At 49.6% G+C, this 27,998-nt stretch overlaps 1 protein-coding gene across 3 annotated transcripts; it reads left to right on the plus strand.

Annotated features, from left to right (window-relative positions):
• The first annotated feature begins 36 nt into the window (after positions 1-36).
• On the plus strand, positions 37-27,949 carry Prx (periaxin). 3 transcript variants are annotated; one of them, XM_076930429.1, is made up of 7 exons: positions 37-129; positions 13,225-13,268; positions 13,353-13,451; positions 13,567-13,692; positions 16,558-16,714; positions 23,210-23,406; positions 24,011-27,949. In XM_076930429.1, exons 4-7 carry the CDS (start codon positions 13,666-13,668, stop codon positions 27,740-27,742), a joined length of 4,113 nt encoding a protein of 1,370 aa, XP_076786544.1. In that variant the 5' UTR covers positions 37-129; positions 13,225-13,268; positions 13,353-13,451; positions 13,567-13,665; the 3' UTR covers positions 27,743-27,949. The 3 variants fall into 3 exon arrangements, with proteins under 3 accessions (XP_076786544.1, XP_034355363.2, XP_076786540.1); XM_034499472.2 differs by lacking the exon at positions 37-129 and adding an exon at positions 6,356-6,413; XM_076930425.1 differs by lacking the exon at positions 37-129 and adding an exon at positions 8,327-8,437.
• Positions 27,950-27,998: the final 49 nt, after the last annotated feature.

Here is a 27,998-nt window from a genome sequence, read left to right on the forward strand (position 1 = left end):
GTGCCTAGACCACAGGACATCGACGGCCCCTGGTTGAGGATGAGACCTTAGGAGCCCTGGCTGAGCTCTACAGCGCCCCCTCGTGCCTGGGCCTGGCTAGGAATCTACGATGTAACCGTGATCAGTCTAGTAAGGGTCTCCCGCTTTTTATTTTTTAGAGGAGGCTTCTGTATCCTAGGCTGTCCTCTAGCTTACTCTGTAGTGGAGGCTGGCTTTGAACTACTTATCCTTCTACCTTTATTTCCTTACAAGCTGGGATTACAGGCATGTGCAACTGTGGTTTTGAGACATGCTTTCACCATGTATACCAGCAGGCTGGCCTTGAATTTATTATGTAGCACAGGCTAGTCTCAGACTTGTTACTGTTTTGTGACCTACCAGCTCAGGTATTAATTATCCTTTGTTGTTGTTGTTGGGTTTTTTGTTTGGTTGTTTGGTTGATTTTTGTTTGTTTATTTGGTTGGGTTTTTTTGGGGGGGAGGAGGGTTGGGTTTTTTTGTTTGTTTGTTTGTTTGTTTTTTGTATTCCTGACTGTCCTGAAACTCCCTAAGCAGAACAGGATGGCCTTGAATTCTTAGTGCTCCACCTGCCTCTGTCTCCAGAATTCTGGGAGTAAAGGTGTCTACCACCACAGATGGCTGTTTGCTTTTTGAGACAGGGTGTCCATAATGGAGTCTAGACAGACTCTGAACTCATGTCAATCCACTTGCCTCAGCCTCCAGCCAAGATGACCTTTCACACAGGGTCAGGTACACAGTAGGTGTTCATAACTACTGAAATAAAGAAAGAGTGAGGAAAAGGTGGCTGAGGACAGTTTATATTGGTGGTGAATGCCTATGGAGGGGAGCTGCCCTGGGGTGTCACAGCCTGAATACACAAAGGCTGTCTGAAAAGAAGTCACAGTACCAGCCAGGGCTGGCACTTAGCTTGGAATGCAGTGGGCCCTGGAATCTGCTGGCTGAGGAGCCGTGTCCTTTTGGAGTAGAACCTGAGCATCAACTGTACCAGAGTCCATACAGCCATCCTGAGATCAGATGTCTAGAGAAAGGGATGGGACCTTAGATACACTCTTATCATCAAGGCACTGGGATGATGGTACTGATACTTTGCCTCTTGTACAAAACTTGGTCTCTTTCCTTTAGGCACTTGACCTTCATCTGCAGAGATGTAAATGCGTGGTATCTGGGACATGCCTCTTAAAAACTGAGCACATGCACAGCCTGTAGCCTGTGCAGTTGTAGCTAAGAGGCACTGGGGCCGGGGAGTGAACAGGGAGCACCAGCCAGTAGAGGAAATGTGATGATGGCACAGACATTGTTGAAGTGATGGGCTTCAACTGAGATGTGAGAAAGGGTCTCTTAGGTCTGCTTATTAGTTTGTTTGTCATGGAGTTAGAGGCCTGAACTAGGGCTTTGTTCATGCTCTAGATAACCACTGTACCAACGAGCCATAGTCCCAGGCTCCCATGCCCTCCTCCCCACTCTTTGAGATAGGCCCTCTCTATGTAGCCCCAGCTATCCTAAAACTTACTCTGTAGACTAGGCTGGCCTCAAACTCAGAGGTATGCTTGTCTCTACCTCCTGAATGCTAAAGTCAATGGTGTGTGCCACCACACCCTACTTTACCTTTTATTTTTTAGATATATGATAGTCTTTGCAGTCCAGGCTGTCTTTAACTCTTGGTCCTCCTGCCTCAGCCTCTCAACCAGTTGGAATTACAGACCCACACCACCAGACCTGGTTCCCACCTGGGTTTAAACCTGATGTTGCCACTCTGGGGCTAAGTGGTTTAACTTTTCTGAGCATCGGTTCTCTGTAATTTGGAATAGAGGGTTGCTGCTCTAGAGACAGGAAGCAACTTTGATAAATGGGAGAGACAATGGACCTTAACATGTTCTGGGGTCTCTAAGCAGCTGGGTCTGGCTGAAATGAGGAAGGGAAGCCACCAATTCAATGAAACTAGGAAGAGAGGGAGGCAGGGGCCAGGCACACAGGCACAAGCAGGAACTTTACTGTGAAAACACCAGGGAGCCAATAATTTCCTTATTGGATGATGCTAGCTGCAAGTGGACATGGGATATGAGGTCACAGGAGCCCAGGGTAGAGTCCCTAGGGAGGAGTGAAACAGTCATAGGGAGGGGAGGGTGACAAAGGGCCAGCAAGGACATCCATAGGGCAGGCTGTAGGATGACGATACTAGGAGACTTGTAGGACCATATGGAAGTACCTAGACCTAGGTCCAGGGTTGGTGCTGAGCCCATGCAGGGACACCATGTGTGTGAGAGGCTATGAAAACCGAGGAAAGGCATTGGGCCCCTGGGACTGAACTCCAAAGAGAGTCATGAGGAGGTAAAGGCCTGACAGATGTGTCAGGCTAGGTCAGGAGAGGGGAGTCCCAGGAGGGCCACTTCTATCTCACCACATCCCCTCTGTCCCACAGGACGTCCTGTGTTTATGGGGGTGGCCTGGACTGGTGCCACCCCCATAAACTCAGCTTCCCATGACCACACCCCTGCAGGGTATGGAAAACAAAACAGAGGGAGAGGAAGACACAGAGCTGGAAAGACAAGAAAAGAGGAAGCAGGCATGGAATAAAGACAGACCTGAGGACCATGATCTAGACATACACAAAGACATCATTCAGAAGTCACGGCAAGCCAAGGACAGATTTAAACCATCGTAGGAAAGATGGACTGACAGTTGCCAGCACAATAATCCCAGGGCTCAGGTGGCTAAGACAAAAGAGTCACAAGGTCAAAGCCAGCCTGAGCTACATATCAGAGCCCTCACTCAAAAACAGATAAACATCTAGATATGGTGGCTCACAATTGTAGTTGCAGAATTTGCACTTGGAAGGCTGAAGCAGGAGGATTGCTGTGGTCTTGAGACTAGCCTGGGCTACATAGTGAATTCTAGGAAAGCCTAAGCTAACAGAGACCCTATCTCATAGAAATGACAGCTGCCACAAAGTCTTTTTATTCCATGGCATTTACTTATTTATTCAGGAGGGTGTATATGTGTTACCGTATATGTGAATGTCAGAGGATAACCCCAAACGATTCTTGCCTTCAATCCTATGGATCTTAGGGATCAAAACAAGGCCAAAGTCTTTACCTGCTGAGCTATCTTGCTGGCCCAAGCGCCAAATCTTTTTGTTGTAGCTTGCTTTGTTTTATTTATTTATTTATTTTTATTTATTTAGTCATTTGTTGAGATAGGATCTTGCTCTGTTGCCTAGATGGGTGTCTAACCCCTAGACTTGGCCAAGTAGCTTGGCCTGCCTTTGTCTCTACAGTGCTAGAACTGTAAGACGAGTGACTGAACTCACTGTTAGCATCATTTCTATTAGTTAAAGACAGAATGCCAAGGATTAGGAGTGGGACTCAGCAGTGGAGCCCCTGCCTAGACTCCCCCAGTGAGGGCTGGGGACGTGGCTCAGTGGTAGAGCCCCTGCTAGAATCCCCCAGTGAGGGGCTGGGGGCGTGGCTCAGTGGTAGAGCCCCTGCTAGAATCCCCTAGTGAGGGGCTGGGGGCGTGGCTCAGTGGTAGAGCCCCTGCTAGAATCCCCCAGTGAGGGGCTGGGGGCGTGGCTCAGTGGTAGAGCCCCTGCTAGAATCCCCCAGTGAGGGGCTGGGGGCGTGGCTCAGTGGTAGAGCCCCTGCTAGAATCCCCCAGTGAGGGGCTGGGGGCGTGGCTCAGTGGTAGAGCCCCTGCTAGAATCCCCCAGTGAGGGGCTGGGGGCGTGGCTCAGTGGTAGAGCCCCTGCTAGAATCCCCCAGTGAGGGGCTGGGGGCGTGGCTCAGTGGTAGAGCCCCTGCTAGAATCCCCCAGTGAGGGGCTGGGGGCGTGGCTCAGTGGTAGAGCCCTGCCTAGAATCCCCTAGTGAGGAGCTGGGGGCGTGGCTCAGTGGTAGGGCCTCTGCCTAGAATCCCCCAGTGAGGGGCTGGGGGCGTGGCTCAGTGGTAGGGCCCCTGCCTAGAATCCCCCAGTGAGGGGCTGGGGGCATGGCTCAGTGGTAGAGCCCCTGCTAGAATCCCCCAGTGAGGGGCTGGGGGCGTGGCTCAGTGGTAGAGCCTCTGCCTAGAATCCCCCAGTGAGGGGCTGGGGGCGTGGCTCAGTGGTAGAGCCCCTGCCTAGAATCCCCCAGTGAGGGGCTGGGGGTGTGGCTCAGTGGTAGAGCCCCTGCCTAGAATCCCCCAGTGAGGGGCTGGGGGCGTGGCTCAGTGGTAGAGCCCCTGCCTAGAATCCCCCAGTGAGGGGCTGGGGTGTGGCTCAGTGATAGATTGTCACTTGCTTGTCATGTTTAAGGGCCTAGATTCCATCTTCATTATCACAGGGTATGTGTGTATGTGTGTGTGTGTGTGTGTGGGGGTGGCAAAGTGTAGAAGTGTTGCACACCCCTGCCTGTCACCCTAGAACTTCAGAGGTAGAGACAGGAGGATCTTGATTTCGAGGCCAGCCTTGTTTACACACTAAGAAAAACTAAGTGCCTTTGTCTGAGATTGAGAAAGGATGACCTGTTGAGATGGTTCAGCAAGTAAAGGCACCTACTACCATCAATCCTGATGGCCTGAGTCTGAATCTGCAGTATAGAGAACCTACTTATGAATGTTGTACTTTGCCATGTACATGAACATTGTGGTGCATGCACGCACGTTTGCACACACCCCTCCCCCCATGGAGTATATACAGTAATAATAAATACACATCTTTAAAAACATGGGGCAGGGAGGTTGCTGGAGAGATGACTCAGAGGTTAAGAGCACTGACTGTTCTTTCAGAGGTCCTGAGTTCAGTTCCCAGCAACCACGTGGTGGCTCACAACCATCTGTAATGAGATTCAGCTCCCTCTTCTGCCCTGCAGGCATACATAATATATACAGAATGTTATATACATAATAAATGCAATATTTTTAAAAAGATTTATTTATTTTATGTATTTGAGTATGACACTGTAGCTGTCTTCAAACACACCAGAAGAGGGCGTCAGATTCCATTATAGATGGTTGTAAACCACCATATGGTTGCTGGAAATTGACCTCAGAACCTCTGGAAGAGCAGTTAGTGATCTTAACTGCTGAACCATCTCTCCAGCTCATAAATAAAATCTTAAACAAACAAACAAACAAAAAGCAAAAACTTGAGAGGGCTGGGAGATTTAGCACAGATTTAATCCCAGCACTTGGTAGGCAGAGGCAATTAGATCTCTGAGTCTGAGGCCAGCCTGGTCTATAGAGTGAGTTCAAGGACAGCCAGGACTACATAGACACCTTGTCTTGAACTCTCCCCCTCCCCCTCCCATCCTCCCGCCGCCCCCCCCCCCAAAGCTCTGTAGAACAGGTTGGCCTCAAACTCACAGAGATCTGCCTGCCTCTGCCTCTTGAGTGCTGGGATTAAAAGTTTGTACCACTATTCCCAGGCTTAAAACTCTGTACTGAAAAACCAAACAAGGACAACAACAACAACAACAAAAAGCCTTGAGGGAAGCAATAAAGCTGGCATGGTGGCCAATACCTTCACTTCCAGCACTAGAAGCAAAGGTAGATGAATATCTGAGTTTGAGGCCATACTGGTCTCAATATTAAGTTCCAGGACGGCCAGTGCTGCACGGTGATGCCCTGTCCCAGCAGGAAGGGAGCTCCAGTTTTTGAGCAATGGGAGATCATGTCTTGATTTCTTTCATTTTTGTTTGTTGTTGTGTTTGTTGTCGAGGTTTTTGAGATAAGGTTTCATGTAGCTTAGGCTGACCTTAAACTCAAAATATAGCTGAAGATGATCTTGAACTCCAGATCGACTTGCCTTCACCTTCTAAATGCTGAGATTGTAAGTCTCTGCCACTGTTAACGCTTCTTGGATGAATAACTGCACAGTGTTTCTATGAATATGTGATAGAACAGTATAGTTAGGTGAGGGTCTCATGCTCTGAAGCAGCCACCCCCCTCACTTCCAGGACGGTGCTGGCTGTGTTCTGGCCACACCCTACTGCTTGGTGCCTGCCAGGGCTGGAAGGCATTCCCCCAAGCTCAGCACATTCCAGCCTTCCCTGGTGGTTCAGAGTGGGCAGGGGGCATTTCACAGAGGAAGGGGGTGGCCCCAGCATGCTAGGATCCTGCCACCCTGTTCCTGACCCCATACCCTCAGCACAGGTCCAGATCCCTCAATATGGGGTAACAGGAGGGTCCACAGAGAGGCCACCCAAGCCAGTGTGAGGGGCCAGCATGCAGCCCTTGGTCCTGGATGGACAATAGAGCAGAAGCTGCTGACTATAGCTTTGGGGGTAATCCCCCAGCCTCAGCCTGGCCCCAACTCTAGGCCTTAGCTCAGAGAGCTTTGAGAGCATCTGAGGCAGCGGCCTTGTGGGTGACAGAGGCATGTTGGGGTATCTGTGTTTCCTCTGCCGTTCCCCGGGGTCTGGTGAGTCAGGGCAGGCTGGGGGCTGGGCCAGGGGTCAGTGGAGTGGGAATACGGCCTTGAGACATTGGTTTGAGAGCTGGGCAGGATTGGCTTTAAGTGTGTGATACAGTTGCTTGTTGTGTGATCTTGTGAAAGTTACCATCCCTCTTCCAGTCTCCTTATCCATGAATTGGAAGGCCAGAGGGGAGCAAGGCATCTTTGGGGTCTGGCTGAAATGAGATTGGAGGTCAGCTTCACCACCTCTTTCTTGGGTAGTTATGAACTGAACATACCGAGCCCTCCCTGAGGCAGAGCACTCCCTGAGGCAGAGGCAAAACACCCGGAACTTAGAATCCAGTGGTTGTCAGAGACAGGGATTTTGTTGAACAATAAACAGGAGTTCTACCATGCCCAGCAAAGGTTCAAAGCCCCCTCTCCAGGAGAGGCCTATCCAGTCCTCTTGTTGTTGTTGCTGTTTGTGTTTTTGAGACATTATCTCATGAGCCTGGCCTCAAAGTCAGTGTGTAGCTAAAAGGGTCCCAAGACAGCCAGGCCTACACAGAGAAACCCTATCTCAAACAAAACAAAAGGGTAATCTATCCTTTTTGCCATTTATTTATATACTTTTGTGAATGGTTTTTGGTTTGTTTGTGGTTTTTTTTTTTATTTATTTGTGTGTTTGTTTTTTTTTTTTTTTTTTTTTTGGTGGTTTGAGATAGCCCTAGCTGTCCTGGAACTCTCTCTGTAGACCAGGCTGGCCTCGAACTCAGAAATCCACCTGCCTCTGCCTCCCAAGTGCTGGGATTAAAGGCGTGCGCCACCACCACCAGGTGGTTTGTTTGTTTCTAAGACAGGGTTTCTTTGAGTAGCCTTGGCTTCCCTGGAACTAGCTCTGTAGACCAGGCTAGCCTCAAACTCACAGAGCTCTGCCTGCCTCTGCCTCCTGAGTGACAGGATTAAAGGTACATGTCCCCATCACCCAGACTGCTTTTGTCATTATTTTTTTATTTTTCAAAGATTTGTTTTTTATTATTTTTAATTATGTGTAAGAGTGTCTGCATGAAGACATGAGAGTGCAGACAGACGCCTGCTGAGGCCAGAGGTACTTGGCAGCCTGGAGCTGAAGTTCTGATGATTGTAAGGTACCTGAGGTGGGCATGGGAACCGAACTGGGTCCTCTGAAAGAACTGCAAATGATCTCAACTGCTCGTCCTCTCTCCAGTCCCTGCCTTAGTCTTTTTTTTTCAAGTACATTTGTTTATTGTGTGTGCGTATGTATCATAGGATATGTACATGTGTGTTTGTGTGTATACGTATATGTGCTTGTGTGTGTGAGCACTCGTGTGTGTGCCTGTGCGTGTGTGCACGTGTGAGTCAAAGGACAATTTGCATGAGCTGGTTCTCACTTTCTATCACATGGACCCAGGAACTGAATTCAGGTCCTCGGGCTTAATGGCAAGGTCTTCATCTGCTGAGCCATCTCACTGGTCCCCACCATAGATTTTAAAACTCATTTGACTCCATTACAACCTTCAAGAGGTAAGCATTCTTACTACTCCCATTTCAAAGACAAAGAAGTTGAAGCCCAGAGATGCTCTGTGACTGCTGAAGTTCCCATACCCAGGAATGCCTGAGCTGGGATTTGAATCCAGGTTACCAGGAAGACAGTGTTCGAGGTTGTCTTGAGAGTCTCGGGGACTATGCTGGGTCCAGGAGCCCAGAGATGATGGGGGTGGGGTGCTGAGTATTCGAATGGGGGTGGTATGCAAATTCTTGAACCAGGGCTGGGGTGGAGGTCTGGGCTCTGGCAAGGGAGAGGTTGGTGTTTCCAGATTCCCACCCCCTTGTAGATGGCTATAGTGCAGAGAAGGGGATGTTTGTTTCCCCACCACCCACCCTTTGGGTGACATCACAGCAGGACAGCCAATGGCCAGAGTTCCCCCCTCTCCACCCTCCCCCTGCTTCCCATTCCTTTTCCCTCCCAGCCCAAGGCTGGGGCTGAACAGACAGACCAAGGAGCTCTGGAGGTGTCTGGAGGCCCACTGGTAAGAAATAATCAGCTGGCCACTCTGGAGTGGACTGGGCTGAGAAACCCTAGGAACCCAACCAAGGGTTCTGGGAGGTCTGGGAAGGGAGATTAATATAGGAGTTAAATTCATGGGCTTCAAAGCCAGGCTCTGGGTTCAAATCCTTTGCTCCTATTTTGAGGGAGAGGTGGTCCTTTGATCTCTTGTGGCCCCGATTGGGCTCCAATTTATGTAGCTGAATATAACTTTGAAATTCTGGGCTCCCTGCTTTCACCTCCCAGTGCCAGGATCACAGGCATGTACAGCCACAATGAGTGTATGTGCTGCTAGAGATGGAATCCAGGGCCACATGCATGCTAGGCAAGGCTCTATCTATCCAGACTACTTTTCCTGTAGCCCTTCTGATTTTAGTCTCTGTAGTTCTTCTGATTTTAGTCTCATGAGTTCTGGCATTATAGGTGTGCCCAACTCTAACTGCCTGGGCAGCTTCAGGCAAGAGACTTCAACCTTTGTCTTCACTTTCCCATCTGTAAGATGGGCAGATGGAGGCCCCTTTGCATAGCTGGTAGAATATGTGAATTGCTGGGAAAGGGTTCTTGGTCTTTGAAAGTGAATGCTGGAGAGCTAACATTGATCTCATTGGTAGGAGACAGGACTCAAGATTTAGTTGGTGCCTCAACTTAATGTTCCCTTTTGGTTGGGAGGAACTTGGGGGCTGCTGTGGTACAAAAGCTGGGTATGGAAGGCAGGTGCAGTGGTTCATGCCTGTAACCTGAACATAACACTTAGAGGTAGAGAGAGGCAGGAGGATCAAGAGTTCAAGGTCACCCTCAACTACATAGGCAGTATAAAACCAGCCTGTACTACCAGGAGACTGTCTCAAACATACAAAGATGGCTGAATCTGAGAAACAGATGCATAGCCCCTTTTCTCTGTACTCTGATGTTGCCAGAAATTAGTTTATATTAACTGAACACTTACCATATATGTGGAATAGTCAAAGTACCTGTGTGTGTGTGTGTGTGTGTGTGTGTGTGTGTGTGTGTGTGTGTGTGTGTGTTTTGAAGACAGACTCCAGGCTGGCCTCCAACTCACAATCCTCTGACCTCAGCTTCCCAGGTGTTGGGATTACAAGCTGGCACCATGCCCATGAAGTAGCACCATGAAGCTACTTTTATTCGGTATATACTTCTTACTGGTAAGAAAACTGAGGCCCCAAAGAGAAGGACTTTTTCCATGTACTCAGACTTAAGAAATACTGTAGCTGGGCCAAGCTAAGGGGCCACAGGCTACATTGCCTAAGCACTTCCTCTCAGCCTCATTGCATGGCCTTAGACAGTGTCCAGGAGCCAGGATGAGCTGGCATTGCTGAGGCAGCACATCATAGATGGCTTAGGGAGGCCGAGGCTCTGAGTGGGCAGAATTCACACGTGAGGTAGACAGCAGCTCCTGAGGAGAGGGAGCCAGAAGAACAGAATCCTTAGCTGGGTCATGGAAAGACCCAGATGATGGTATCTGCCTCTGAGCCACACCAAGGGTTTGAATGGCACCTAAAACAGACAAGTAGATCTGGGCCTGATGGTATTAGCCTGTGAAGCCAACTCAAGGTCATTCTAGGCAACTTAGTGTGACTGTGCCTTAAAATGAAAGGAGAAAAGGAGGCTGGGATATGTTAGAGAACATAGACCAGTTGGTAGAGTGCTTTGTCTAGCATGGAAAAGACCAAGGGCTTGATGTCCAGCATCCCATAAAACCTGCTGTGGTTGAGCCTGTAATCCCAGCACTAGGGAGGGAGGTACATGAAGGAAGCTCAAAGGTTCAAGGTCATCCTCAGCTACATAGGGAGCCAGAGGCCAGCCTGAGGTACATGAGACTTTGTACCCTCCATACACCAAATAAAGCAGAGGGTTCAGAGGTAGTTCAGTGGTAGAGCATTTGGCCAGCAACTGTGAGCTCCTGGGTTCAGTGCCCAGTAGAGAGCCATTGCATTTCTGTTTGCTGTTGTTTTTGTTGTTTTGTTTTTAGAGACAGTGTTTCTCTGTGTAGCCCTGGCTGTCCTGGAACCGTTCTATAGACCTCAAACTCAGAGATGTGCCTGCTTCTTGCCTCCTGGGGGCTGGAATTAAAGGTACTCATCACCACTGCCTGGCTTAAGACATTATATTTCCAGACGTTAACACATAAGTGTATTTTAGAAACGAAGTCCTTGAAAAGTTTAGATGAATTTCAGGTGTATGCTAAGGTAGTGTCTCAAGAAATGAGCTGTCGACATCCAGAAAGTTCTGCCTGGCCACAATTCAATAGGAGAACCTCATTCCCTCTTCCTGTGTCACAAACCAGGGACTCCCCGGAAGCCTGTCCCCCACTTCCTTACCTAGTGGGATGGGCAGGTCTGAGAACAAAGAGTGTCTGCAGAGGGAACATTTCCTTCGGAAGCTGCCCCCACCCCTGCCCAGGAGCTGGGCATGTGGCTCAGAGGTCTAAATATAACTTGAGCTGGGCAGCTGTTCCAGGCACAGATGAAGAGGGGAGGGATGAAAAAGGCGGGCACTGTGTTGCCTGTGTCCTGCCTAGGCTTCCTGTGTCAGGTTCTAGCTGTAGCCTCATTGCCTCGGCCCAGAGCAAGAGTGGCCTTCGGCCGGGCAGTGGTGGTGGCACACGCCTTAATCCTAGCACTTGGGAAGCAGAGGCAGGCGGATTTCTGAGTTCGAGGCCAGCCTGGTCTACAGAGTGAGTTCCAGGACAGCCAGGGCTACACAGAGAAACCCTGTCTCAAAAAAACAAAAACAAAAAAAGAGTGGCCTTCAACATCTTCCTTGGTATCTGCCACTGTGTCAGGATAAGGTTCTCCACCGAGGTTCCCCACAGACCTTATTGACTCTCGTTTTTATTTTATATGCATTAATGTTTAGCCTGCATATATGTTTGAAGGTGCCAGATCCCCTAGAATTGGAACTACAGACAATTTTGAGCTGTCATGTGGGTGCTGGGAATTGAACCCAGGTCCTTTGGAAGAGCAGCTAGTGCTCTTAACCACTGAGCCATCTCTCCAGGCCCCCAGCCCTTTTTGTTGTTTTTGCAATTTTTTTTTGAGATGGTCACATGCTGTAGCCCAGGTTGACCCCACAGCATGTTATGTAGCCCCAGCTGAACATAAACCATAAATCTTCCTGTTTTCCAGTATTTTTTTCAGTATTTTTGAGACAGGGTCTCATGTAGCTCAGGCTACCTTTTAATTCATAATCCTATTTGATTACAGGAGTCTCTGACCACACCCAGTTTACGACATTCTGTATTTAACTTTCCTTTACTTGTCAGCAAAATAGGGTCCCGTGGCCAGGCCTGGCCCTGACAAGGCCCTCTGGAATGTATTCAGTTTGACTCCTCTTGCTCACCTCAACTCTCCCGCAGTGGCTCTGCAAATTAGGCCTTGTCATTGTAAGTTAGGTATTGAACAGAGGCCAAAGGCACAGGTCTTTACTCTACCTCATCCTGGCTATGTGACTCTGGACAAGTAAATTTCTCACTGAGCCACTGAGCCTTGATCTCTGCCCCTGTGACAACTAGCATTTGTAGGGTGAATTTCAGGTCTGTGGTTGCCTTCACAGGGCCTGGTTCACACGGAAGCCATCTTAGGAGAGGTCTTCAGCTTGTGTGCAGGAGCTAAAAGGGTTCACAAGGAGGCTGGGCTTAGACATAGAACCTAGGCTTCCTAGGAGTTTCTGTCAGGAGCCTTTAGACATTGGGACCATTGGATGGAGTGATTACAGCATGTGTGTATGTGTCAAGAGAGTTGTCTAGTTCGGCCAATTGTGGCCTAAGTTTGTTGTGTTGCATAGACCCATTTCATGTACTTAGCCTAGGGAGCTAAGGATAACCTTGAATTGTCTGATCCTCTTGCCTCTACCTGCCAAATGTCGGGATTATAGTTGCACCCACCATGCCTGGTTTAGGCAGTGCTGGGGAATTGAACCCAGGGCCTTTGTGCATGCTAGGCAAGCACTCTGTCAACTGAGCTCCTCTGCTCCAGGGGTGAGCTATGAAGGGCCATTGTATGGCAGTGGGTAGGTGGGTGGGTGGGTGGGCAGGGGCAGAATGTGACGGGCACAGCAGATGGCCCATTGTGTGAGGGAATGTGCCGCATGTGCCTGACCTTTTCCTGTGTGGCAGGGGTTGGCGGGTTGGCATGCCAGGTGGGGGCCAAGCTTAGAGACAGTCTCCTCCTCCATGTCTCTAGGAGAGCCTGGCTGGAGGCTGCCTTCTCTGTGCCTTCTTCTTGGGTTGTGTGCACCACACGGGTACAAATTTGCTTTGCATCTCTGAGATGGCATATTTTCAGGAAAGTAGCTGTCTCATAAACTAAAAACGGTGACATATGCCTGTAACCTCAGTATTTGAGAGGCTGAAATTGGGGGGTGGGGGGAGCAATAGTTCAAAGTCATCTTCAGCTACATAGAGAATTTGAGGCTAACATTTTCTGAGACCTTGTCTCACACTCAAAGCAAGGGCTAGGATGTAGCTCAGCTGGTAAAATGGTAACCTCACATGCACAAAACCCTGGGGTTGACTCCCTAGCACAGAATAAACCAGACGTGATGGGATTACAAGTGTGTACTACGAGGCCTAGTACTCCCAGCTCTGCATTCAGGCTTTGAGACAGAGTCTCACTATGTACTCCAGGCTGGCCTGGAAATGACCATGCAGTTCTTGAGCACAAAGAACTGTGAGAACGAGCACAGGGTCAGACTCTTAGGAAGCTACCAGGGGATATGAGGTAATACTACTGTGTGTGTTGTTCTTCCTAGAGCCCCAGACCCAGGAGGCCCAAGGACCTGGAAGTGACCCTCAGGTGAGAGCTGGCTGGTTCCACAAACCCCTCTCTATTTTCCCTGGGCCTGTCTGGTGTCCCATGCCCTTTGTCTCTCCTTGGCAGGCAGCAAGACCTCAAAGGAAGAGTGAGATTCCCGCTTACAGCTGTGCATCATCCCGAGTGGGGTTCCTGTCAGGAGAAAAGACCATCACCCAGGAAGCGGTGAGGGGCCCTACTCGCTGTCCGCCTGATGCCATCCCTGCACTTGACTTCTCTGGCAAGCCCCATCTCTGCCCCACAATCCTCCTTGCCTTAAGCCTCCATCTTGTACCTCCAGGCTCAGCGGCAGCTGCTCCATGAGGAGCTGAAGCTGGTCCTACAGCGGAAGGAGGAGAGGAAACAGGAGCCCGAGCCCCGGGTGACTCTCTGCAGAGCTATGGAGGCCAGGAGCCGCAGTGCTGAGGTGGGTGTCCACAAGTTAGGGTGTCAAGAAGGCATGTCCTAGCTTCTCTGGACATTGGTATCCCCATCGGGAAGCTGGACACAGTAAACGTGAGGGAGAAATTAACATATGTCAAATGCTCAGCACAGCGTGGGGCCTACAGATGGGTGTGGTGGCTTATGCCTGGCATCTTAGCTTTCAAGTTCAAGGTCAAATTGGGCAACTTAATAAGGCCCTCTCTCAAAATGATTTTTAAAAAAAGTGTCACTCGGGGGTAGAGTAATATGCACAAGACCTTGGATTCAGTCCTCAGTACTGATGGTGATGAAACCAGCGGAGGAACCAGCCAGATGGGCTCAGTGGGTACAGTGCGCCTTCTGCCATGCCCAATGATTTGAGTTCAATATTCTGGAAGCCACATGTAAGGAGGAAAAGACCCAGTTCCTAAAACTGATTTCTTTGACTTCCACACATATACACATACATAAATAAATGAATGTAAACAAAACTTAAAAAAAAAAAAAAAAAAAGGAACCCTGGGACGGGACAGATGGCTCAGTGGTTAAGAGCACTGGCTTCTTTTCCAGAGGATTTGTTTCGATTTCTAGCACCCACATGGGGGGTTCAAATCCCCCAGAGATCTGACACACAGTACTCTGACCTCCACTGACACCAAACATGTATATGTGTGTATACACAGACATACATGTAGGCAAAATGCCAATGCAGGTAAAATCCTTTGTGGTTTTGTTGTTGTTGTTTTGTTGCTTTTCCCCCGATCTTTTTTTTTTTTTTTTTTTTTTTTTTTTAAATTTTCTAGACAGGGTTTCTCTGTGTAGCCCTGGCTGTCCTGGAACTCACTCTGTAGACCAAGCTGGCCTGAAAGGCAGAGATCTGCTTGCCTGTGCCTCCTGAATGTCAGAATTAAAGGCATGTGCTACCATTGCCTAGCTCCCAACTCCTCTTAAAATAAATTTAAAAATATCTGTGTGTGATAGCACAGGCTTTTAATCCTAGCTCTTGGAAAGCAGAGGCAGGTGGATCTCTGTGAGTTCCAGGTCAGTCTGGTAGTCATAGTGAGTTTGGGGACAGCCGAAGCCTCAAGACCCTGTCTTGAAAAACAAAACAAAAAACCAAAAAAACTCAACAGAAATATTTTATCAGAAGAGACTAGTATAACCAGGCATGGATACATGTTTATGATCCTAGCACTTGTATTTAAGAGGCTGAGGCAGGGGGACTACTGTGAGTTAGAGGCCAGCCTGAAATACAGAGTAAGACCTGGAGTCAAAATACCCCACTACAGAGAAGAGCTGAAGTGAGAAGTCAGCCTGAAGGACTTGGGGACCAAGTCAAATCCAGTCCTTTACTGCTTTATGTGCAGCCCTCGACGGGAGACCGAACTTTTTGGAGCCCCAGCTTCCCCACTGGTGAGATGGGGCAATGGTCTCTATCTCTGGGAACTCTGATGGTTCACTTTTTGGACCTCTGCACAGTCACTGCCACTGCATTCAGATTCAGTGTTAGCAGTTTTAACCTCTTCTACTGAGTACCAGGCTGGGTGGCTCTACATACAAAGGAGCCTCATCAAGGCGGAGGGTGACAGGCAAGGGGGTCACGGTCTATAGAGTCCTGGTGTGGGATGCCGAAGACAAGGCTTGGCTGTTTAATGTGCTTTGAGACATTAAGTAAGTCACTTTAACTTTCTAGGCTTTGCAGCCTTCCTGTGACTTCCCAAAAACCATGGGGAGACGCAACAAAATGCTGCCCAGGGGGAGTGGAAGGACCGTACTGTTCCAAGAAGCCCCTATAACTAATGTCCTATATTCCCCTGCTCTGGTCCCTTCCGGCCACTGCAGTAGGGCATCCAGTCTAGGTCTGATTGTCCTTCTCTAAACTCCTGGCTGGTTGCAATGCCTTGCACTCACCCAATTTCATCCATGCCTGCTCAGGTCTCGGTTCACAACCAGACATTCTTCACACACCGCCCAACTTTGCAGTTCGGCAATAGGCCCAGAAGCGCAAGGTGCTCCACAAAGTCTTGTGGTTTCCTAGACAGACTCAGACCTCTCGCTTCCCCTGCTGGGAAGCAGATGTGAGCCCTCTAGCATGTTTCAGAGCCAGGGCCAGTAAATACCACGAATGCCACTTCTGCTGCGGTCACCATTCATTACCCACGCACCCCCCTTCATTAAATTCCCTTTCCCGGGGGAGTTATGCACGTCTTAGAGTTAGAGAGTTCACAACAGCATTCTCACACATATTCAAGCCCACAGGGGGCAAGACCCCATTCTTCCATCTTGCATGGCTTAAGGGTGTCTCCCTTTGTTAGAAGCATGCCTTTGTTAGGTAGGAATAACTACTATCAAGTTGAATATTTTATATAAATGTTTTGGTTTGTTTAGTTTTATGTTGGGAACGCAACTCAGTGAGTTAAATACCCTAGGCCTGTTGTATAGTTATTAAGCCCCACCTAGTCTTTAGAATATGGTTATTGGAATTGGCATTTTGTCTTATGCCTATAATCCCAATACTCGAAGATGGATCTCTGTGAATTCGAGGCTTTCAAGGGCGTTCTGGGCTACAAGAGTTCCTGTCTCAAAAATAAAAGGGAAGAAAGTGAAGAAAGAAAGAAAAATTAATAAGTTTCTCAAAACCACCAATTTGGCTCTCCTAATCCTGCCCCATGATCTTGCCCCGCCCACTCATTGCTTCTTCCAGCCTTGCCCCGCCCCTTGCTTTTCCGGACCCCGATCCTCCAGGAGAGCGAGAGAGAAGGGAGAGCAGTTTAACCACAACGCGGGTCCTAGGGAAGGAACGCCATGGCAAGCTCTAGGCGAGTTCCCTTCCTGGAGCTCCATGGCCACCCCTTGCTGCCCCTCGCAGGAGCTGAGACGAGCGGAGTTGGTGGAGATTATCGTGGAGACCGAGGCGCAGACCGGGGTCAGCGGCTTCAACGTAGCAGGCGGCGGCAAAGAAGGAATCTTTGTCCGCGAGCTGCGAGAGGACTCACCAGCGGCAAAGAGCCTTAGCTTGCAAGAGGGTAAGTGTGGCCTGGACATGACGAGGCGGAGCCGGTCTATGTGGGCGGAGTTAAGACTCTGCCTTGGCCATTGCCCTAGAGGCGTAGCTTGGGGAGGGCGGGGCGAAGCTGGTTTGTGGAGGCGGAGTTAGGAATCTGCTTTTGGTCCCGGGCCTGGCGGGGGCGTGGCGGGGGTGGGGCAGGGTTGACCTGCGGGATGTGATTAGGTATCTGCCTAGAGTCCTGGCAGGATGAAACTGAAGTTGTGCTTATATGCTAGGAGGTAGGGTTAAGAGGTTGTGGTGAGGCTTTCCTTGTTCTTCTGAATCTAGCTCCTCAAACATGCCAGGTTCTCGCTCTACCACCGAATTACATCTCATTCGTTGTTTGGGGGCCTCGGGAAGAAGTTCAGGTCGGCGCTGAAAACTCTGTACTGTTGAGGATAAGCTTATTCTATTTCCTAAGTGCTAGGACACAGGCATGCACCCCCATGCCAGTCTTTCAAATTCCTTTTTAAAAATATAAGTCTTTCTAAATTGCTCGAGTTGGCCTTGAACTTCCTGTGTAATCCTGGCTGGGTTTAAAGTTAAAAAATAATTACTTTATTATTTTATTTGTATGGATGTTTTGCCACCAACTATGTCCGTGTGTCATTTATCTGTTGTACCCCTGGAGGCCAGAAGAGGGCTCGAATCCCCTGTGCCCTGCCAAGTGGGTGATAGATCCTCTGGCAATGCAGAGAGCACTCTTAACTGCTGAGCTATCTTGCCAGCCCTTGGCCTTGAACTTTTGATCCTTCTGTCTCTGCCTCCGGGGTAGCTAGGATGACAGGCCTGAGTGACCATGCCCAGCTAGCACTATGATTATTCAGGGCCTGCTCATTGTCTGTGTTGGACTCCCAGAACCCTCGTGATATTTCTGTGTCTCCATATTTTCATCTTTAAATGGGAATAATTAGCTCTGACCTCATGAAGTTATTATGTAGCTTAAATGAGTCAGGTTTTGAAAACAGCACACAGATAAGTGTCACACAGTAAGCACTATGTAAGTGCTAATTAATGTGTTATTGGGACAGGAAAAAGGGGTGGAGTTAACTTGAGATGAAGGGAGGAACTTAATTAAATGAAAGATGTTTTTAAGAAATATGGATAAAGCTGTTCGACTTATGCATTGCATGTAGCAATTATTCTTTTTTAATTAATTATTTTTAAAATGTATATGTTTATTTTTGTCATACTGGGGATGGGACCCAGGGCTTTTTGGACTTGCTAGGAAAAAATGCTCTATAAACTGTGCTCCCAGCCTCTCATTGGTGAGCTTTAGGAAAGCACTCTGCCAATGAAGAACACCCCTGCTCCATGACAGTTATTTATCTAGCATCTTACTGCGTTGGCTACAATGGTGAACAGAACACAGAAAGGTCCCAACACTTAAGAAGCTTACAGAATAGTGGGGTGAGTCTAGTAAGAAGGTAGGGGGAAGGGCGACTTTGAAGGGTTCATAGGACTATGACTTTAATTCTGGGACATAAGCAGAAGAGAAGCAGAAATGCATGCTGTTGAGCTGCTCCCTTTACAGCAGACTGAAATGTAAGAGGGCAGCATCGGGGGCAAGATCAGTTAGTCTCTCGAGGTGATGGGCCGGCAGACCTAATATGGGGTTGTTGAAAGGACTTGAATCTCAGAGATATTCGGGACTAGGTGTGGGGTACCAAAGAGAGGGAGGCCTCAAGGATGCTGCCAGGCATCACTTTTAGGTGGTAGAGTACTTGGCTAGGTTTCATCCCCAGTTCGTTGGTTGTGGGGAATCCCCGAGGAGGTTTTGCCTGAGGACTGAGCAGCCTGCTGATACCCGGAGAAAGACAAGCTGTGAGTGGTTTTTTGTTTTGTTTTGTTTTGTTTTAAAGCTAAAGGACAATTTTATTACAGACTGGGAGAAAAACACCAGTGCAGGCTATCTGTAAGTGTTAGCAATTGTTGAGTTGGGGGGAGAAGAAGAGAGAAAGCTAGGTCTTTTAAGTTTGGGTCCAGGAAAGCAATGGAGGTTAGTAAGTAGTCACATGGCTAAGGGCATGGGGTATGGGGGGGCCTCAGAGAAAGAATAAGAAAACAGAAAACACTGTGTCAGGGAAAGTATGTCCAGGCTCTGAGCAGCATCCAAGAGAAATAGAAATGGGAACAAAGAAGAGCAACAGTTGCCAGGCTTCAAAGTGCTAAGTGATGGAAGCCTGGCAAAAGGCTGCCTTAGTTGTTTCTTGGTTGGTTGGTTGGTTAGGTTAGGTTAGGTTTTTTTGGGACAGCCTTTCTCTGTGTAGCCCTGGTTATCCTGAACTCGCTTTGCAGACCAGATTGGCCTCGAACTCACTCGCTACTGCTGTTTGCCTCTGCCTCTGGATTAAAGGCATGTGCTACCATGCCCAGCTTGTTTTCTTTCTTTCTTTCTTTTTTTAAAAATGATTTATTTATTTTATGTATATAAGTTCACCATTGCTCTCTTCAGAGACACCAGAAGAGGGTATCAGACCCCATTGCAGATGGTTTTGAGCCACCATGTGGTTTTTGGGAATTGAACTCAGGACCTGTGGAAGAGAAGTCAGTGGTTTCTCCAAACAGGTATCAGTAGGCCACTCAGTCCTCGGGTAACCTCTGAGCCATCTCTCCAGTCCTTGTTTTTATATCTTGAGACAAAGTCTCCCTATGTGGTCCAGGTTAACCTTAGATTCCTCCCGCTCCAGCCCGATGAGGGTTGGAATGGCAGGCGGGCACCATCAGACCCATCAAATGTCATAAATCAGAGCTGTCTCTTGCACACCAGCTGGAGGTGTGGAAGGGCACGTGGGTAGACAATCTACCCTTCACATCTCTGAACTCTGCATCTGAGGATTCAGCCGATCAGAGACTGAAAATATTCGTGCCTGTGTTGGGGGGAGGTGCCCATACTAAGCATGTCTGGACTTTCTTCTTTCATTATTCCCCAAGGGACTAGAGATAAGGCTCTGCGATTAAGAGCATGTGCTGGTCATGCAGAGAACCAGGGCTCAGTTCCCAGCACCCACACTGTGGTTCACAACTGTCCCTTATACGGGGTGTGGTTTACAACTATCCCTTACACGGGTCATATGCCCTCTTCTGGGCTCAGCACTGTCATGAATGGAAGCAAAACACTCAAACACACAAAGTGAGAACAAATCTTAAAACACAAAGGAACAGCTATTTATATAGCATTTACATTGTATCATATATAATTTGGAGTTGGTAGTACTAGCCTGTCATCAAAGCAACCCTTAGGAAGCTGGGGCAGGAGAATATTGAGTTAAGGTTAGCCTGGACCACACAGGGAAATTTTGTTTCAAACAAACAAACAAACAAACAAACAGTTATTTAAGTGTTCAGGGCAGGAGAATGGAAAGTTCAAGGTCTGCCTCGGCAACTTAGTAACATCCTGCCTCAAAAATAGAGAAAAGAGGCCTAGGGCTCTGGCTCAGTGGCAGAGCGCTTGCCTGGAGTTCACAAGTGAGAGCCTTGGTGTGTGGCTTAGTTGTAGAACATTAGTCTAGTATGCACAAGGTCCTAGGTTCAATCTCCAGCACTGTTTTTTTAAAAATTAAAGGTTGAGGCTGAAGAGATGGTTCAGCATTGAAGAGTACTGGTTACTCTTCCAGAAGACCCAGATGCTGCTGCTGCTGATGCTGCTGCTGTTGCTGCTGCTGCTCCTTCTCCTCCTTCTCCTCCTCCTTTCTTCTCCTCCCTTTCTTCTTCTTCTTCTTCTTCTTCTTCTTCTTCTTCTTCTTCTTCTTCTTCTTCTTCTTCTTCTTCTTCTTCTTCTTCTTCCTCTTCCTCTTCCTCCTCCTCTTCCTCCTCCTCCTCTTCCTTCTTTTCTTCTCCTCCTTTTCTTCTTCTTCTTCTTCTTCTTCTTCTTCTTCTTCTTCTTCTTCTTCTTCTTCCTCCCTCCTCCTCTTCCTCTTCCTCCTCCTCCTCTTCCTTTTCCTCCTCCTCTTCCTCCTCCTCCTCTTCCTTCTTTTCTTCTCCTCCTTTTCTTCTTCTTCTTCTTCTTCTTCTTCTTCTTCTTCTTCTTCTTCTTCCTCTTCCTCCTCCTCCTCTTCCTTTTCCTCCTCCTCTCTTCCTCCTCCTCCTCTTCTCCTTCTCCTTCTCCTTCTCCTTCTCCTTCTCCTTCTTCTTCTTCTTCCTCCTCCTCTTCCTCTTCCTCTTCCTCTTCTTCTTCTTTTCTTTTTCTTTTGAGACAGGGTTTCTCTGTGTAGCCCTGGCTGCCCTGGAACTTACTCTGTAGACCAAGCTGGCCTCAAACTCAGAGCTGTGCCTGCCTTCGCCTCCCAAGTGCTGGGACTAAAAGCATGCATTACCATGCTTGGCTTTGGATCCAGATTTTGTTCCTAGTGGCCACATGGCAGTTCACAATAAATCTGTGACTTCCATTCCAGGGGATCCAACACCCTCTTTTGGCTTCTCTGGGCACCGGGCGTACATATGGAGCATAGACATGCATGCAAGCAAAATGCTCATACATTAAAAACAAACAAAAAACCCCCCTAAAATATAATAATAAAACTCCAAAAATTTACCTAGAAATGATTTAAAGCACAGGCAGGCAATACAGGGTGGATGCAAATATTATAATGTTTATATGAGATTTGTACATTCACAATTTTAATATTTGGGTGGATAGTGCTCCAAAAACTTCCCTGCAGAGACTGGGGGACTGTTGATAAGTGTAGAGGGAGCATCCCAGGATGGGAGCATATGTGTATGTTAGCAATAGACATCTTACTAAGCCCCACAAAAGTCCCCAACTGGGGAACTATAATCCTAGTACTTGGCAGGCTGAAACAAGAGGATTGGTGGTTTGAGGCTAGCCTTGGAGTCATGGTGAGAAAGAGATCAAGACCAGCCTGAGCTACGCAGGGAAATCCAGTTTCAGAAAGCAAAAACAAACAAACAAAAAAGGCTGGAGAGATAGCTCAGTGGTTAAGACACTAGCTGAACAGAGGACCAGAGTTTGTGTCTGACACCCTTGTTGGGCAGCTCACAACTATCTGTAATTCCAGTTCCAGGAAATTTGAAGCTCTCTCTGGTCTCTGTGGGTGCCAGCATAAACACATACACACACACACACACAAACATACACACACATATACACACTCACACACATACACACATATACACAAACACACACATTCATATACACATATACACACACATATACACGCCTACACACATAATCACACTTATATACATACACACATATACACACATATATACTCATACATACAAACACATATATACAAATACACACTCATACACATATACAAACATATACACACATACACACATACAAATATACATATACTCCCATACACATACACACATACATACATACATAATCATACAAATATATACACTCAAACACCCAAACACACATACAGACACTCACACACACACACACATACACACAAACACACAGACAAATACACACATACACGCTCACACAACCACACACTCACACGTACATACATGCACACTTACACTCACTCACACAGTCACATAAACAAAAATGAAATAAATATTAAAACAGACACAATAAAGGGTATTACCATAGGCTGGAGAGATGGTTTCATGGTTAAGAGTGCTGAGTTCAGTTTCCAGAACCCATGTCAGGTAGCTCATGGCCAGTTCTGGCTATAAGGTATGTGATGTCTTCTTTTGGCCTCAGAAAGCGTCCACATAGACAAAGCATATATACACACACAGACATACATTAAAAGCAGGGGAGAGAGCAAGTGTAGCAACACACTTTTTCAATCCCAGCACTTGGGAAGCAGAGGCAGTGGATCCCTAATAAACTGAGGCCAGTGTGTCTAGGCAAAGATAATTTAAGGTCTGAATCTTCTGTCAGTGTGTCTGTCATATGGACGGGTAGTAATGGAGACGGAACCTAGGACATCCTTCATACTAGGCAAGTGTGCTCTGTTCTTATGAGTTCAAGAAGATGGGGAAGGAACCATCCACAGAGGGTAAAGTACCTCCGTATAGGTTATCAACTTCATAACCCACTGCTGGGTGTGGTGGCAAATGCCTGTAATCTTAGTGCTTGAGGTGGAGGCAGAGGGTCAAGGGTTCAATATTATCCTCGGCTATATATAGTGAACTGAATTACATGAAACCCCTGTGGGTGCTCAAGGATGCTACTTTTTGATTCTGATCTCACAAGGAACCCTTTGCTTGAATGATGAGGATGGAAAAAGGAGAGTGGAGAGGCAACCATAAGTGGCCTGAGTGGATTGGTTCCTTCCAGAAAGGGGCGGGGCTAAAGCCAATGGGACCAGTTTCTGCTCGTAGAGCCCTAACCTTTGAATTTTCCTCTCAAGCCAGAGGCCTCTGAGAAGCAGGGTCAAAAGCTGGGCCTGGACCTCTCTTGGCTGATTTCTAGGAAATGGGCGGGCCCAAGTGTGGGTGGAGTCAGGAGACACTCACTCCAGACCCACCTCCACCTCGCTTGCAGGGGACCAACTGTTGAGTGCCCGTGTGTTCTTTGAGAACTTCAAATATGAGGATGCTCTTCGCCTGCTACAATGCGCCGAGCCCTACAAGGTCTCCTTCTGCTTGAAGCGCACTGTGCCCACCGGGGACCTGGCACTGCGGCCCGGGACGGTGTCTGGATACGAGATGAAGGGCCCGCGGGCCAAAGTGGCCAAGCTGGTACGCGTGCTTAGCCCGGTCCCTGTCCAGGACAGCCCTAGTGACCCGGTCGCTGCGCCGTAAACCCTACTCCCTGCCACCGTGGCCCACTTTGGCCCTCTGTCGTGTCACTAACCCAATACTAATTCACCCTCTGCCCCTTATTCTCTGCTCCAAAACTCCACTCCTGGGAAAGGGTGCACCTATCAGCAGGTGGCTCTCACCTATCCCCACCGTGCAAACCGGCCTCATTAGAGAGGTCATGGAGTCCTGGAAGGCCGGATTCTAGCTCAATGGCTGTTGGGTTACAGAGTGACCCAAGTTTCTTTTCCTCTCTGGGTCCCAGTTTCCCCATCTCTAAAATAAGGATCTTGGGGAAATTCCAGAATAAGGGCCTGGAATTTTTAGGTTCCCATTGCCACACCCCTGTCCACTCACTGTGAGATTCTGAATGACTGTCATTGCCTTCCTGGGGTGAAGTGACAGGCAGGAAGGTGGATGTGTTTTGGGGTCTATACCCTACCTCAAAACTTCACCCAGCCTGGTATACTAGGTGGGTTATTTTTCTGTCTACTCCCAGCCTCCCACTGTCCCACAGCCTCCTGCCTCTCTCCTCTCTCCTCAGAACATCCAGAGTCTGTCCCCTGTGAAGAAGAAGAAGATGGTGACTGGGGCCCTGGGGACCCCTGCAGATTTGGCCCCTGTTGACGTCGAGTTCTCTTTTCCCAAGTTCTCCCGACTGCGTCGGGGTCTCAAAGCCGAGGCTGTCAAGGGACCTGTCCCAGCTGCCCCTGCCCGTCGACGTCTCCAGCTGCCTCGGCTTCGTGTCCGAGAAGTAGCTGAAGAGGCCCAGGTAGCCCGAATGGCTGCTGCTGCTCCTCCCCCAAGGAAGGCCAAGGCAGAAGCTGAGGTAGCCACAGGAGCTGGGTTCACAGTCCCTCAGATAGAGCTAGTTGGGCCTCAGCTTCCTAGTGCTGAGGTGGGTGTCCCTCAGGTCTCAGTTCCCAAGGGGACCCCATCAACAGAGGCAGCCAGCGGCTTCGCCCTTCACCTGCCAACCCTGGGGCTAGGAGCCCCAGCTGCACCTGCTGTGGAGCCCTCAGCCACAGGAATCCAAGTTCCGCAAGTGGAACTTCCCACCCTGCCCTCTCTCCCCACTCTCCCCACTCTCCCCACACTTCCATGCCTGGACACCCAGGAAGGGGCTGCAGTGGTAAAAGTTCCCACCCTGGATGTGGCAGCTCCATCTGTGGGGGTGGACCTGGCTTTGCCAGGTGCAGAGGTGGAGGCCCAGGGAGAGGTACCTGAAGTGGCTCTCAAGATGCCCCGTCTCAGTTTCCCCCGTTTTGGGGTTCGAGGGAAGGAAGCTACTGAAGCCAAGGTAGTCAAGGGCAGCCCCGAGGCCAAAGCAAAGGGTCCCAGACTTCGAATGCCCACCTTTGGGCTTTCTCTCCTGGAACCCCGGCCCTCTGGCCCTGAAGCTGTTGCTGAGAGCAAGCTGAAACTACCCACCCTCAAGATGCCCTCTTTTGGCATTGGTATGGCTGGGCCTGAGGTCAAGGCACCCAAAGGGCCTGAAGTAAAGCTCCCTAAAGTTCCTGAGGTCAAACTCCCCAAAGTGCCCGAGGCAGCCATTCCAGATGTGCAGCTCCCTGAGGTACAGCTGCCCAAAATGTCAGACATGAAACTTCCAAAGATCCCTGAGATGATTGTACCCGACGTTCGTCTTCCGGAAGTGCAGTTGCCCAAAGTCCCTGAGATGAAAGTCCCAGAGATGAAGCTCCCGAAGGTGCCTGAGATGGCTGTGCCTGATGTACACCTTCCAGATGTACAGCTCCCGAAAGTTCCAGACATGAAGCTCCCAGACATGAAGCTCCCGAAGGTGCCTGAGATGGCCGTGCCTGATGTACGACTCCCAGAAGTTCAGCTGCCCAAAGTATCTGAAGTGAAGCTCCCAAAGATGCCCGAGATGGCCGTGCCTGATGTACGACTCCCCGAAGTTCAGCTGCCCAAAGTGTCAGAGATGAAACTCCCAAAGATGCCCGAGATGGCCGTGCCTGATGTACGACTCCCCGAAGTTCAGCTGCCCAAAGTGTCAGAGATGAAACTCCCAAAGATGCCCGAGATGGCCGTGCCTGACATTCGCCTCCCGGAAGTTCAGCTACCCAAAGTGCCTGACATTAAACTTCCTGAAATGAAGCTTCCAGAAATAAAACTCCCCAAAGTGCCCGAGATGGCAGTGCCTGATATCCCCCTTCCAGAGCTGCAGCTGCCCAAAGTGTCAGACATTCGGCTGCCTGAAATGCAAGTGTCACAGGTCCCAGAGGTGCACCTTCCCAAGGTGTCAGAGATGAAGTTGTCCAAGGGTCCTGAGGCGCAGAGGAAATCTACAGGGACAGAGGAGGCAGAAGGGACTGAATTTAGTTTCAAGTTGCCCAAGATGGCCGTGCCCAAGTTGGGGAAAGTGGGCAAGCCTGGGGAGGCAGGTATTGAGGTTCCAGGCAAACTCATGACACTTCCCTGTCTGCAGCCAGAGGCGGGTGCTGAGATGGCCCATGTTGGTGTCCCTTCCATCTCTCTACCCTCGGTGGAGCTTGACTTGCCTGGGGCCCTGGGCCTGGAGGGACAAGTCCAAGAAGCTGTCTCGGGCAAAGTGGAGAAGGCAGAGGGCCCCAGGGTGGCGGCGGCTGTTGGAGAGACGGGCTTCCGGGTACCCTCTGTGGAGATTGTTACTCCTCAGCTGCCCACAGTTGAAGTTGAGAAAGAGCAGCTAGAGATGGTGGAGATGAAAGTCAAACCTTCTTCCAAGTTCTCTCTGCCCAAATTCGGACTTTCAGGTCCCAGAGCCGTCAAGACAGAGGTGGAGGGGCCTGGGCGAGCCACCAAGCTGAAGGTATCCAAGTTTGCCATCTCACTCCCCAAAGCTCGAGCAGGGACTGACACTGAAGCAAAGGGAGCTGGGGAAGCAGGGTTGCTGCCCGCCCTCGATCTGTCCATTCCACAGCTCAGCCTGGATGCTCAACTGCCCTCAGGCAAGGTGGAAGTAGCGGGGGCTGATAGCAAGCCTAAAGCGTCCAGATTTGCTCTGCCCAAGTTTGGGGTGAAAGGCCGGGACTCTGAAGCTGATGTGCTAGTGGCAGGGGAGGCTGAGCTTGAGGGAAAGGGTTGGGGCTGGGATGGGAAAGTCAAGATGCCCAAGCTGAAGATGCCATCTTTTGGGCTGTCCCGAGGAAAGGAAGCAGAAATTCAGGATGGACGTGTCAGCCCAGGGGAAAAGCTGGAGGCCATAGCTGGGCAGCTTAAGATCCCTGAAGTGGAATTGGTTTCACCAGGAGCTCAGGAGACAGAGAAGGTCACCAGTGGAGTGAAGCCATCAGGCCTCCAGGTGTCCACCACTAGGCAGGTGGTTGCAGAGGGCCAGGAAGGTGTGCAGAGGGTGTCCACACTAGGTATCTCTTTGCCCCAGGTGGAATTGGCCGGCTTTGGGGAGGCAGGCCCTGAGATCGCAGCTCCTTCTGCAGAGGGCACAGCGGGCTCTAGGGTCCAGGTGCCACAGGTGATGCTGGAGCTACCTGGAACCCAGGTGGCAGGTGGTGATCTGTTAGTGGGTGAGGGCATCTTCAAGATGCCTACAGTGACAGTGCCCCAACTAGAGCTGGATGTGGGGCTGGGTCATGAAGCCCAGGCTGGTGACACAGCCAAGAGTGAGGGTGGGTTAAAACTGAAGTTGCCCTCACTGGGGGCAGGAGGCAGAGGAGAAGGAGCTGAATCCCAGGGCCCCGAGGCCCAGCGCACCTTCCATATCTCATTGCCTGATGTAGAACTCACGTCACCAGTGAGTAGCCACGCTGAGTACCAGGTAGTTGAGGGCGATGGAGATGGCGGGCACAAACTCAAGGTTCGGCTGCCCCTGTTTGGTCTGGCGAGGGCCAAGGAAGGAATAGAAATTGGAGAAAAGGTTAAGAGTCCAAAGCTCAGGCTACCCCGAGTGGGCTTCAGCCAAAGTGAGTCCGTCTCTGGGGAAGGCTCTCCCAGTCCTGAGGAGGAGGAAGAAGGCAGTGGGGAAGGGGCTTCCGGTCGCCGGGGTCGGGTCAGGGTCCGCTTGCCTCGTGTAGGCTTGGCTTCCCCTTCTAAAGTCTCTAAGGGACAGGAGGGTGATGCAACCTCCAAGTCCCCAGTTGGGGAGAAGTCACCCAAATTCCGCTTTCCTAGGGTGTCTTTAAGCCCCAAGGCCCGGAGTGGGAGTAGGGACCGGGAAGAAGGTGGATTCAGGGTCCGACTGCCCAGCGTGGGGTTTTCAGAAACAGCAGCTCCAGGGTCCACCAGGATTGAGGGAACCCAGGCCGCTGTCATCTGAAGCCCCGAGATAGCGGGGGATTCCCCCACTTGTCTTCCCAATCCCCAGCCTAGCTCCCTATTTTGTGTGTGACATTACCAGCACTAATCCTCAGAGGGCTTGAAGGTGGGCAACTGACTCAGGCAGGAGCCAGTGGCCTGTGCCACCTCACTGGCCAAAGTGCCTGTATATCATGTCAAGCTATGTGAATAAAATAATTCAAAAGTTGCCATGTGTCCTGGTTCTTGTGTGGGACACAGGGTCTCTTTATGTTCCC

Source organism: Arvicanthis niloticus, chromosome 1, assembly GCF_011762505.2.
Source record: "Arvicanthis niloticus isolate mArvNil1 chromosome 1, mArvNil1.pat.X, whole genome shotgun sequence".
Taxonomy (NCBI): Eukaryota; Metazoa; Chordata; class Mammalia; order Rodentia; family Muridae; genus Arvicanthis; species Arvicanthis niloticus.